At 38.1% G+C, this 13,328-nt stretch overlaps 2 gene segments (V, D, J or C); both read right to left on the bottom strand.

Moving 5' to 3' along the window:
* Positions 1 to 463: 463 nt before the first annotated feature.
* Positions 464 to 7,842, bottom strand: LOC118567025. The segment is given in 3 exon segments: positions 464 to 944; positions 1,948 to 2,031; positions 7,803 to 7,842. Coding segments are annotated over 3 exon segments (450 nt in total).
* Positions 7,843 to 10,817: 2,975 nt separating this feature from the next.
* Positions 10,818 to 12,970, bottom strand: LOC118567024. The segment is given in 3 exon segments: positions 10,818 to 11,301; positions 12,231 to 12,376; positions 12,915 to 12,970. Coding segments are annotated over 3 exon segments (528 nt in total).
* Between the last annotated feature and the right edge of the window lie 358 nt (positions 12,971 to 13,328).

Here is a 13,328-nt window from a genome sequence, read left to right as displayed (position 1 = left end):
TTACACTTTAACCATTGATGGTTTTCTGGCTGAGGATGCTGGAGATTATTACTGTCTGGGTTACCATGGCAGTGGTGTGTTCACACAGTGATTTAGAGCCGTACAAAAACCTCCTTTAGTCTGACTGAAGGCTGCAGGTGCAGAGAGTCTGTGAGGTGAAATGGTTCAGTGAACACATCACAGAAGTTAGCAGGAAAAACATAGAACAGCTAAAAAAGACAAATGTTCAAATTAAATAACTATAGATAAATTTAAAAACAAACTGTTAAAATGTGGTTTTATAAATATGGATTTCAATAAGTTTTCTGATACTGTGGCTTATGCACCATATTTGTACCTGCAGACTTTTAATAGTGCAAGCATCTAAAATCTTCTAGAAACTTTAGAAGAGGTGGAAAAACATCATGAAATGAGATTTGATCAACAACACAAATCTTGATAATAAAAACAAAGACAGTGATTATCATATATCTGTACTTTTATTGAAACAATCCTTCACTGTAAGTTTTATCAGAGAACATGAATAAGATGAGTTTTAGAAATCAGTGTGAACATGAAAAGTAATCTTGCTGAATAAACTCTGAGAGCATCCTGCCTTGCAGACATGAAGCTGAGGCTCTACTCTGAGCAGCGGGCAGGGTCCAGGCTTTGAGTGACAGGACTCTGTCCACTCTGATTGGCCTCACAGCTCACTGAGCCCGCCTTCCTCCACTGGTCTGCAGGGAGGCTCAGGGTGCTGCTCCAGCTGTAGAGGCCGTCCCTCCCCAGGACCTCCAGGCTGTTAGACACCCCTGAGGACCTGCTGCTGCCCCCCACCTTCCAGCCCAGCCTCCAGGTTGAGGGGAAGCCTCCGCTGGCCAGACACACCAGTGTGACGCTGCTCTGCTGCTCCTCCTCCTCTTTGGAGGGGGGGAGGACGGTCAGGGTGGGCCGCACCACACCCACTGGAGGAGAGAGGGGGAGAAAAGAGGCAGCAATGAGAATGAAAGCTGCTAAAAACGCCTTCAGAGCTTCATTATCCATGATTACTGATGACATCTTCATCTGTCCCTCATATTATTTGACTCTGAATGATGAAACCCTGGGATGATTGAACTGAGAGCTGAAACACTGGTGGAAACAGTTCAGACGTTGACATCTGTTTCTTTCACTTCCTTAAAACGCCACGGAAAACAAATGAACCACGAACACCAAGAAGATCTGAGTTTACTCAGAAAATATTAGGTCTATTTAACTGAAATCCAGATCAAAATCCCGATCTAAGATTATTAATTATAAAATTAATGATTGTTTAAATAAGAAGTGAAAAAAACCTAATAAAAAATGAAAAACAATAGAGTAAAAACTAAGCTTGGTGGTCAGAAAGAATTGAAACTTAAAATATTCAGTAAGTAAGTAGTAAGTAGCAATGTAATTTTGACCTATACATTAGGCATTACTAGACATATACGATGTATGATTTCAAACATTTCCAATTTTGAAGAAACACTGACTTTTGCAAAGCTAATTTCTAAACATGGCGATATACTTATTTAAAAAATGTACTGTCCAAACCTTGCTTTAAAATAAAAGTTAGGGAAAAAAATTTTAAATAAGAAGTTAAAATAAACTAATAAATAAAACATTAAAAACCGAGTAAAATGAAGACTGGTTGTCAGGAAAAAAAGAAACTTCAAAAATGTAAAGTATTAACAATATATTATTGAACTATACATTTTATTGACAAGAGAATTTTAACAGGATCTATCATTAGAACCATTTTCAGCCCTGATGGAAAACTGACTTCTGCGAAGCTCATTCATCATTGTGAATGGAGATTTAATCATTATTTAAAAAATGTAAAGTGTACAAACCTTGATGTCAATTTAATTAGTTAAGTCAAAACAATATCATAATTTATATAAATATAATGAATATAGCCACAAAGTAAAGCTTTCTGGTACTTACAGTCAACGTTGAGTTTGGTTCCTCCACCAAAAGTGTACCACAGTGATACAAAGTCATTAAGAGGCCGTACAAAAACCTCCTGCACTGTCAGCAGCCAGTTCTTGGCTTAATGCTGCTTTTCAGTATAAATAAATTACAGTTTATACTTTATTTAATCTTTAAATCATTCATTCATCACCATTCAGCTTTAAATGTTTTAATAATTTAAGATTTTTTAAATTTTATCACACAAGAGAAACAGACATTATTTTTCTTCCTGTGAAATATATAAATGTTCTTCAGGAATTCAGCTTTCATTCAGTTTAAAAACAAAAAAAAAATGTTTTTCAAAATAATTTTAATAATAAATGCTTAAATAAGGGTAACTTCTAGTAATCTATAATATCTTTACCTGTGAGTTTTAGTAAAACAGGAGAATTATACATATACCTCGAAGAGAGAAATGATTTAATCCAAATACTGAAAATCCTTCATGTTGTCTCTATTTTCTCTTCTTGTATTCCAATAAGATCCTGAATGGTTTAAATGTTAAAACTATTTGTGCTGATGTTGTGTCTGTGTTTGTCTTCAGCGTGCTGAGAGCAGAGCAATCATTTCCATAGAGAGGAGGCTTTGCATGGTCAGCTGATCCTCCAGGGAACTGAGAAGGTTTATAGTCCTGTGAGTTCAACACTGCAGGACTCAGACCTGTCAGTGGAGCCAGCAGAAACAACCAGCACCATGACCCTCATCACCATCCTCATCTGGACGCTGACCTGCTGCTGTTTTACAGGTTCATTCCCTCAGCAACATTTCCAGCATGATGTGCTGCCTTTTCTCTCATTTCTTTCTGCTGATAAATGAAGGATTTGTTTTTGTCTGCAGGATGCAGCGCTCAGGTGACTGTGACTCAGCCTCCACTGGTGACATTTACACCAGGATCCACTGCCACCATCAAGTGTACCACAAATCCTGCTGTGCACCGCTATTATGGTGGTGACCAGGGTATGTTCTGGTATCAGCAGAAACCAGGACAGCCTCCAAAGCTCCTGATATATCGGGTGAATAATCTTGAATCAGGAACACCAGATCGGTTTAGTGGCAGTGGAAGCGGGACTGACTTCACTTTGACCATCAGTGGAGTTCAGGCTGAAGATGCAGCAGTTTATTACTGTAAGAGTTACCATTACATAAATAGCAAGCCTGTGTTCACACAGTGATTAGTAGCCGTACAAAAACCTCCCTCAGTCAGACTGCAGACTCACTGAGCTGTTAGAGCAGAAACTGACTGCAGCTGCTGAGGAGGAAGAGACTCTGATACAGACCACTGAACACAGAGCTGACAGAAACATCACCAAGCACTGATCTCACACATGAGAGCAAATATTTATGATAAACTTTAGTTTTTAGTCCATTTGGCAGTTGAGTCCATACCCTGGCAGATTCAGGTTAAGATTAATCTTTTAATTTGACCAGCATGTTTCTCCTCACTAGAAGTAATGTCTACATTTTGGAGTGGCCCTGCCAGAGTCCTGACTTGAATCTGAGAGAGAATTTGTGGAGCTACTGATCAGGGTGATGGGAAAGAGGCCTTCTGACCTCAAAGACTTGTGGCTCATCACCAAAGATAAAACATCTAAATAATGGTAGAAACCTGGAAAGGCTGGTTATTAATCATAAGAAGGGCTTGATTGTGGACTAAGATCTTTTATCAGAACTACAGGTCTTGGTTGGATAAAAATGATTCAAAATCTACAATTAATACAAGAAGAAAGCAAATTAATCTTATCGAGTCATAATGTATAGATAAATACATATGTTGACTTCTTTGAAAAAGAACTGTTATTTTTTATTTAAAATCTCTGATTCAGATGAGAGAAATTTTCTTACATTTATTGTTTCCTCTCCAGACTGTAGAGATTGTAAATGTCTGAGCTCCATGGTGGTGGAGAGCTCATACAATGATCTTGACTGGTAGAAAAACAAAGCAAACAAAAACTTCTCCAGTCTGAATGAAGCTGCAGGAACTGAGGCTTGGTGAGACAGATCTGCTGGGAAGTTAATAAATGACAATTTTAATCAAGAAAAACACAATCCTGAAGCAAACTCACAGTTATTAAAAGCTGCTTTAACTTCAATGTTCTCCATTAAAGCTTTTACAGTGTTCAGCTTTAAGGGCGCTTAGTTACTGTGATTATTGAGACACATCAGTAAACTGACTTTGTCCTGTTAGACTCTTGTCCTATATTGACATAGAGTTCCAACAGTGTCCAGGGTGGTCACTATTCAAAGCATCACCCTCGTTTATATTGAAGGTGATTAGTGGTGATTTTGGTATTATTACTATTCTTGTTGTTCTTCTAATCATTATTATTATCAGCACCAAGAGAATACAGAACACACACAGGAAAAGACAGCATGCTACAACATCCATGACTCACAGCTTCCTCCATCTTTGATGTATTTGACTGGAAGTTGTCTTTTAACAAGTCTTATTCCCAAGTTTTAAACCACAAGTTTAAATGTACCATGACTTCTTATTAAAAAACATCATAAACATCTTGTTTCAGGAAGGTAATATATAAACCTGCTTACATCTACTTCAGTGAATCAATCTACGATTCTATTATATTTACATGGCTAAGATATTTTTCTTTGTTTATTAGAGCACATCTCATGGAGGAGACAAATATAAAGAAGCGTTGTAGAAAAAAATGCATGAAAGATTGACAAACAACATTTGAACTGAACTTAAAATGACAGGTAAATATTGCCTGGAGATGCAGTGGTAGTTTTGATCATAGACATTATATAATAGTAGACACCGCATTGACTGTTGCGGAGCAGAAATTACGGCCGCCATCTTGGGGCGGTCGTCCTGCTACCCTAACCTTAAACCTTAAACCTGCTGGTATAAGGTGAACAGACGAAGGATGCCTCAGCACTGTGCGGTGTATTTTTGTTTGAATTGATGGACTATTGACTGTCCATCAATGTTGATTTTTATTAGAATGTTATATTCCTGTATTTTGTCCACCAACAAAATTCAAGCTTGCTGTAGGAGCAATCTCTCTATGTTTGTTACGTTTTAGAATTTAGATTACTTAGTTCATTTTGATTTATTTGCCTATTTGTTGTATAAATATTTTTGTTTAAATTTAGTTGTTTATAATACAATTATTTGTTAGTAATTTGTTTAATTAGTTAACTGATTTTGTTTGAGTCTTGGATGTGTCACATATATACATAGACTTTAGGCAGCTCGGGATGAACGTGGGCGGTCATATGGTTTTTTACCAGTCCTTCAGTCCTCAGGAACCAACAGTCAGTCACCATTAGTCAATCAATGAGTGAGCAGGTGAAGCAATCACCAATGCAGGAACCAGAGCAGGAGAGGCAGCAAGGGATGGTTTCAAGTTTGTACCATGTTTGCCTGCAGAGACCTGGAATAAACCAACACGGAACAGCATTTTGATGTGTTTTTGCAATTTTTGTACTGCTTAAACCAGAAGCCCACGCTTCATCAAGTGACTATTTAAGTTACATTCACTTTTAGTTTGTTCAACTTTAAGTCTTGAGTTTTTAGGTTGTCATGGACAAGTAGTCACTACACTTGCTAATGTTCGGTGCTGGTGTCGTGCCAAACGAGTTATTCCCGCCAAAATTTAAATAATAATAATATAATAAAAACAATTATTTAAGACACGTGTGTGTATATATGTATACATTTGTGTCTAAATGTGTTTGTGTATATAGTAATAAAAAATATATATATAAAAATGTGTTAGTGGCAGTGTTTTGCAACATACATCCTATCAGAATATTCTATTACTTTTAACCCCACTAAGAATATTTAAATGCACTGAACCATTTGTTATAATAGCTATAGTTTTAAGGTTTTCAGCAAAAAAAAACAAACAAACATGGAAATTAGTTCAATATTCAGTGAGTTATAGTTGATTAAAATTGATTCTGCTCCTGGTCAACACATCATACTGAGCAAAGCTGTCGACCGCCCCAAGATGGCGCACCCAAATCTCGTCAGTGCCCATATAGGCAAAAGGGTTGATGCGGGGTCTACTCTTTATATTATGTCTAAGGTTTGAATCACCTCTGTTCATTTTATCATTGCAGGTGTGGATTTGAACTCTGAACTTAGAAATACAGCAGAGGGGAAGACTACTGGGATCATCCATCAACGTGAAAGAAAATGTGGAGGTGCACGGTCTCGGATACTGACTTCTTTAGTAAAACAGTCCACAAATGTAATATCTGATGAGAAACTGGTCCTGGGGGCCAGAGATACCTTATAGGGGTCATGCTGAGCTTTAAGTGGAGGCTGTGGGTTTGACTGATCCAGAAAGAAGTTTAAAGTCAGAGATTCAGCACGCTCTTCACCGGTGCCTTGTCTCTTTGGAATAAATGTGATGAAACAAAGCCAGGACCTAATATATGGTGAGTTTAAAACCACAATGAATAATAAAACTTGACTCTAACTGGAGGCAGACTTTTAATTGAGTGCTGAGATACTGCTGAGGAATGGGCATCGTCCAACGATCATTGGGAGAGAGGAAGGGTTCACCTGGGCAGGTCGCTGGTTTATCACAGTCCTAGAATCATCTCCTAATGAATCTTGCTCTCAATATGGAGTCAAGTGATCAGAAAGAGGTGATGGAGTGAACGCTGCTTGTCGGGACTTTGATGCAATCAACTGGTTCCCTTATATAGGAAATTTATTTTGACCAATCTGTATAATCTGACCCAATCTGTGTAATATGATTGAACATAACGATGTAAAGTGCCTTGAGATGACATGTTTCATGAATTGGCGCTATATAAATAAAATTGGTTTTAATTGATTTGAATTGAAAGAGGTGATGGACAGTGATGTTCAGCTTATTAAGCAAACAGTTATGGTAAATATTTGTGGAAAGAAGGGTTTACTGTTTTTTACAAGCGTTAGTTTTGATGTTGGTCGTTTGCATTGAGTCTTGGTTGCTACAAATATTTATCAGTAGAAATGAATCCACTGCAAAGATGATAAAGATAAACAAAGAAAAAAAAAAGGAACGTAAACCATAACAGCTTTAAAAACAATAAACAAGAAACAGATTTTAATTATCTTAATGTGTTAATTATGCACAGGTGTGAGAGATTTGTTTTAGTTTTTTACAGATTTATTTAGTTTTACTGCTGTATTTTAGTTTGTATTCAACTTAGTCTTCCTTATTTCATTTAAACAATCTTACACTATTGTTCCACGTTAGGCTCATTAAATGTGCTCCACGTTTTAATTCATCTATATTTCTTTTATTTTGACACAAGAGGGCAGCAGCTGTCTGTTTGTTGCAGGACCTGAAACTTCTCATTCAGCTCCAACTGTGCTGCTCTTGGTTGTGCTTTGAATATCTGCTGCAGTTCCCTGAACATCAGGCTTTATTAAAGCGCTAAACTGTGTGCTCAGCTTTATTCTACAGGATTTTATTCTACTGCATACATCCACCATGAAGATGTGTCTGATCTTATTGACAATACTGGCAGTCCAGTTTCATGGTGAGTTAGTAAATGAGGAAATATACTTTAATGCAGGATGTTCTGGATTTAAGCTTTTCATTCAACAAGATTTAACACATTTCTGATGTGTTTTTTACAGGGTTGACAGCAGATCCATCTGTGACTCAGTCTCCTGCTGTAAAGGCGGCTGCTTTGGGGGACACGGTCTCTCTGAGCTGTACAGCCAGTAAAGGAGTTGATGATGATCTCAGCTGGTACCTGCAGAAACCTGGACAGCCTCTCAAGCTGCTGTTTTATAAAATAAGTAGCCGTCAGTCTGCTCCAAGTCATTTCAGCAGCAGTGGATCAGAGCCTCAGTTCACCCTGACAGTCAATGGAGTTCAGGCTGAAGATGCAGGACATTATTACTGTATGGGTTACCTTCCTGGTGATGTGTGCACACAGTGATACAGAGTCGTACAAAAACCTCCCTCAGATCAGACAGCTGGGTTGAAGGAAACTGATATGCACCACTGCTCACATAAACACATACGCCCATCCTTGTTTAATGTAGTTAGGGCCGTGCCTCATCTAGACTTCTATTCATCTTCAAGCCTTTCTGCAGTCTAACCCTAACCTAAACCTAATTGACACCATAGAACTAAACCTAAGAATAAAAGTGAGGGCTGAACAAATGTCGTCACTTTACACCAAAGTCCTCACTTTTCTAGTAAAATGATCAAAAACTGCTATCATTCAGCTACAAGTACAAACACACACACAAACTCTGACTTGCATGTACTGAACAGATTTTCAGTCATTCTCACATCTCACTTAAAAACCCAAATCAATGATGATACAAAAAAATTATGCTAAAACATTTTTTTCATTTAAACAAGGCTAACCTGAGCAGGTCCCTCAACTTTTAATTAATGTTTATCCCTTTTACTCTGAACAGAAGGGAACCTGAAATATGATCCAGAGGTGAAACTCAGAGTGAAGAGGCTGATCACTGACAGACAGATTGGAGTTAGTGCTTCTAGAGGTCATTCAGCCTGCTTTGCTGGGAACCATTGATTTTTCTGCTGATGTTCACAATTTTTGAAAAAGCAGTTTTATCTCTTGAAATGAGATTTCAACCTGAAGAGACAATTAGAGAGATTTATTGACATACATCAGAAAAGATATGTGGCTCTCAGACACCGGCAGATGGCATGAAAGCTGCAAATGTCTGAGATTGGATGTTCAGTCATGCTCACATCTTACTCTGAAAAAAGTCTGTCTACTTTTAGTTAAGTTGTGAAACAACAAAGACAAAAGGCTCAACATCAGGGGTGTCCAAAGTGTGGCCTGGGGGCCATTTGCTGTCCTCGAAGTGATTTTGTGCAGCCCTTGACAGAGATACAAAAATAGCACAAATTTGGTTTTGAAGCACAAGGTTAGAGGCTGATGTTGACAAAAAAAGAGATGTGGCAATGAGATGGAAAGTTTATGGAAAATTGTTTTATTAGGGCGTTTGGTTCTAGAAAGGCCTATCGCCTGTGACCCGCTCCTCGTAAACAGCTTTCTCAGCAGCTGCAGAGGAGAGGAGGCCTGAGCAGTGTCAGGTAAGGTGCCCTGCTGCCAGGACTCCACTCTTCCCTTACCCTTCAAGGTCAATGCCTGTGTATTCTGTGTGTGAGAATCAATGTTTGGCTTTCATGTGCAAACTTCAGCCTGATGGTTTAAGATCATCTTACACCTAAACCTGGTTTAGGTGTAAGATGGTGCGAGGAGCAGATCGGAGCCCAACAGAGGTGGGAGAGTGATGGTGTGCAGCTGCACGCCTATGGGTCGTGTGTTTACAATAAACTGCTGTGCTGGAACTTGATCAAATCACCATTTCTTTGATTTAATAACTTCGGAATCAGTAATCATCATTTCCCTCAACAAGTTTTGCTAATCACCGATTTAGCAGGAAGTTCTGAATAAAGAGAGACTCATTTCTTGTTCTTGAAGCCCAGAATAAACAAAACTTTCAGACGAAGAGAAGAAATTAGATTTTTAAAATATTTGCAAGTTTTTTTCCTGTAAATAAGGGAAAACTGAGATATGTTCTTTTTCAGATCTACAGTGGTTTACAGTTTCATTTTCTACAGAAATCTTGGAAAAACTGTTTATTAAAAGTCACCATAAACATTTTATTCATGTTTCTGAAAGCTACCATATAAACCTGCTTCCATCCACTTCAGTAAAGGAAACTAGATGATTCTATTATATTTATGTTATGATAATTCACTTTGTTTATTACAGCACATCTAATGGAGGACACATGCAAATATAAATAAGTGTTGTATGTAGAAGAATCAACATTTGAACTGAACTTAAAATGAGAAGTAAATATTCTCAGGAGATGAAGTGGTGATCTGGATCACCTCTGCTCTTTCTGTTTCATCAGAGCAGGTGTGGATTTGCATGATCTTAATGCATCACTGCTCCTCACAGTTTAAGTTGCCGCTGTTCCAGAAGGTCCAAAGTGTGTTTCTGCTCTGACACTGAAACCTGCATCAGGATGATGTCTCCACTGACTCTGGTTGTTCTGTTGGGTTTTCTCACTCAGGGTCAGACTGACTTTTAAATCTGTCTCATTGATTTTGTTTAGACTCAAAGGTTTTACATTTTTGCCATTTTTCTTTGACATTCTGATTTAAAATGTTCATTTCTCATTTCAGGGTCATCTGCCAACAATTTTCTGACTCAGTCTGAAGGATCAAAGTTAGTTAGTGTTGGATCGACTGTGACCATCAGAGCCACAGGAAGTTCTAATATTGGTGATGATCTCAGTTGGTACCTTCAGAAACCTGGACAGCCTCCCAAACTTCTTATATATAGTACTTCAACTCGGTTCTCAGGAACTCCATCTAGATTCAGAGGCAGTAGTTCTGATTCTGATTACACTTTAACCATTGATGGAGTTCAGGCTGAAGATGCTGGAGATTATTACTGTCTGGGTGACCATGGCCGTGGTGTGTTCACACAGTGATTTAGAGCCGTACAAAAACCTCCTTCAGTCTGACTGAAGGCTGCAGGTGCAGAGAGTCTGTGAGGTGAAATGGTTCAGTGAACACATCACAGAAGTTAGCAGGAAAAACACAGAACAGCTAAAAAAGACAAATGTTCAAATTAAATAACTATAGATCAATTTAAAAACAAACGGTTAAATTGTGGTTTTATAAATATGGATTTCAATAAGTTTTCTGATACTGCGGTGTTTGCACCATATTTATACCTGCAGGCTTTTAATAGTGCAAGCATCTAGAATCTTCTAGAAACTTTAGAGCAGGTGGAAAAACATCATGAAATGAGATTTGATCAAGAATATTAATTTTGTAACACAGAAATAAAAACAAAGACAGTGATTATCATATATCTGTACTTTTATTGAAACAATCCTTCACTTCTACTTTTATCACAGAACATGAGTAAGATGAGTTTTAGAAATCAGTGTGAACATGAAAAGTAATCTTGCTGAATAAACTCTGAGAGCATCCTGACTTGCAGACATGAAGCTGAGGCTCTACTCTGAGCAGCGGGCAGGGTCCAGGCTTTGAGTGACAGGACTCTGTCCACTCTGATTGGCCTCACAGCTCACTGAGCCCGCCTTCCTCCACTGGTCTGCAGGGAGGCTCAGGGTGCTGCTCCAGCTGTAGAGGCCGTCCCTCCCCAGGACCTCCAGGCTGTTAGACACCCCTGAGGACCTGCTGCTGCCCCCCACCTTCCAGCCCAGCCTCCAGGTTGAGGGGGAGCCTTCGCTGGCCAGACACACCAGTGTGACGCTGCTCTGCTGCTCCTCCTCCTCTTTGGAGGGGGGGAGGACGGTCAGGGTGGGCCGCACCACACCCACTGGAGGAGAGAGGGGGAGAAAAGAGGCAGCAATGAGAATGAAAGCTGCTAAAAACACCTTCAGAGCTTCATTATCCATGATTACTGATGACATCTTCATCTGTCCCTCATATTATGTGACTCTTAATGATGAAACCCTGGGATGATTGAACTGAGAGCTGAAACACTGGTGGAAACAGTTCAGACGTTGACATCTGTTTCTTTCACTTCCTTAAAACGCCACGGAAAACAAATGAACCACGAACACCAAGAAGATCTAAGATTATTAATTATAAAATTAACGTTTGTTTAAATAAGAAGTGAAAATAACCTAAAAAAAAAGAAAAACAATAGAGTAAAAACTAAGCTTGGTTTTCAGAAAGAATTGAAGCTTCAAATATTTAGTAAGTAAGTAGTAAGTAGCAATGTAATTTTGACCTATACATTAGGCATTAATAGACAGATACGATATATGATTTTAAACATTTCCAATTCTGAAGAAACACTGACTTTTGCTAAGCTAATTTCTAAACATGGAGATATACTTATTTAAAAAATGTACTGTCCAAACCTTGCTTTAAAATAAAAGTTAGGAATTTTTTTTAAATAAGAAGTGAAAATAAACTAATAAAAAAAACAATAAAAACTGAGTAAAAATTAAGCTTGGGTGTCAGAAAAAGAAGAAACTTTAAAATGTAAAGTATTAACAATATATTATTGAACTATGCATTTTATTGACAAGATCATTTTAACAGGATCTATCATTAGAACCATTTTCAGCCCTGATGAAACACTGACTTCTGCGAAGATCGTTCACCGTTGTGAATGGAGATTTAATCATTATTCAAATAATGTAAAGTGTACAAACCTTGATGTCAATTTAATTAGTTAGTCATGATTTATATTATTATAATTATTGTAGCAACAAAGTGAAGCTTTCTGGTACTTACAGTCAACGGTGAGTTTGGTTCCTCCACCAAAAGTCCACCACAGTGATACAAAGTCATTAAGAGGCCGTACAAAAACCTCCTGCACTGTCAGCAGCCAGTTTTTGGCTAAAATGCTACTTTTCAGTATAAATAAATTACATTTTATACTTTATTTAATCTATAAATCATCGATCCATCTCAATTCAGCTCCAAATGTTTTGATAATTTAAGATTTTTTTATTTTATCACCCAAGAGAAACAGACGTTATTTTTCTTCCTGTGAAATATATAAATGTTCTTCAATAATTCAGCTTTTATTCTGTTTCAAACCTAAAAAAATGTTTTTCAAAATAATTTAAATACATTTTCTTAAAAATGGGTAACTTCTAGTAATCTATAATATCTTCACCTGTAAATCTTAGAAAAACAGGAGAATTATACATATACCTTGAAGAGAGAAATAATTTAATCCAAATACTGAAAATTCTTCATGTTGTCTCTATTTTCTCTTCTTGTATTCCAATAAGATCCTGAATGGTTTAAATGTTAAAACTATTTGTGCTGATGTTGTGTCTGTGTTTGTCTTCAGCGTGCTGAGAGCAGAGCAATCATTTCCATAGAGAGGAGGCTTTGCATGGTCAGCTGATCCTCCAGGGAACTGAGAAGGTTTATAGTCCTGTGAGTTCAACACTGCAGGACTCAGACCTGTCAGTGGAGCCAGCAGAAACAACCAGCACCATGACCCTCATCACCATCCTCATCTGGACGCTGACCTGCTGCTGTTTTACAGGTTCATTCCCTCAGCAACATTTCCAGCATGATGTGCTGCCTTTTCTCTCATTTCTTTCTGCTGATAAATGAAGGATTTGTTTTTGTCTGCAGGATGCAGCGCTCAGGTGACTGTGACTCAGCCTCCACTGGTGACATTTACACCAGGATCCACTGCCACCATCAAGTGTACCACAAATCCTGCTGTGTACCGCTGGTCTGATGGTGACCAGGGTATGTTCTGGTATCAGCAGAAACCAGGACAGCCTCCAAAGAGTCTGATATATTATGTACATAAACTTCAGTCAGGAACACCAGCTCGGTTTAGTGGCAGTGGAAGCGGGACTGACT

The sequence above is a fragment of the Fundulus heteroclitus genome, chromosome 19 (genome assembly GCF_011125445.2).
Source record: "Fundulus heteroclitus isolate FHET01 chromosome 19, MU-UCD_Fhet_4.1, whole genome shotgun sequence".
NCBI classification, from domain to species: Eukaryota; Metazoa; Chordata; class Actinopteri; order Cyprinodontiformes; family Fundulidae; genus Fundulus; species Fundulus heteroclitus.
Note: the sequence above shows the minus strand (reverse complement) of the source record. Positions and strands in the feature narration are given on the sequence as shown.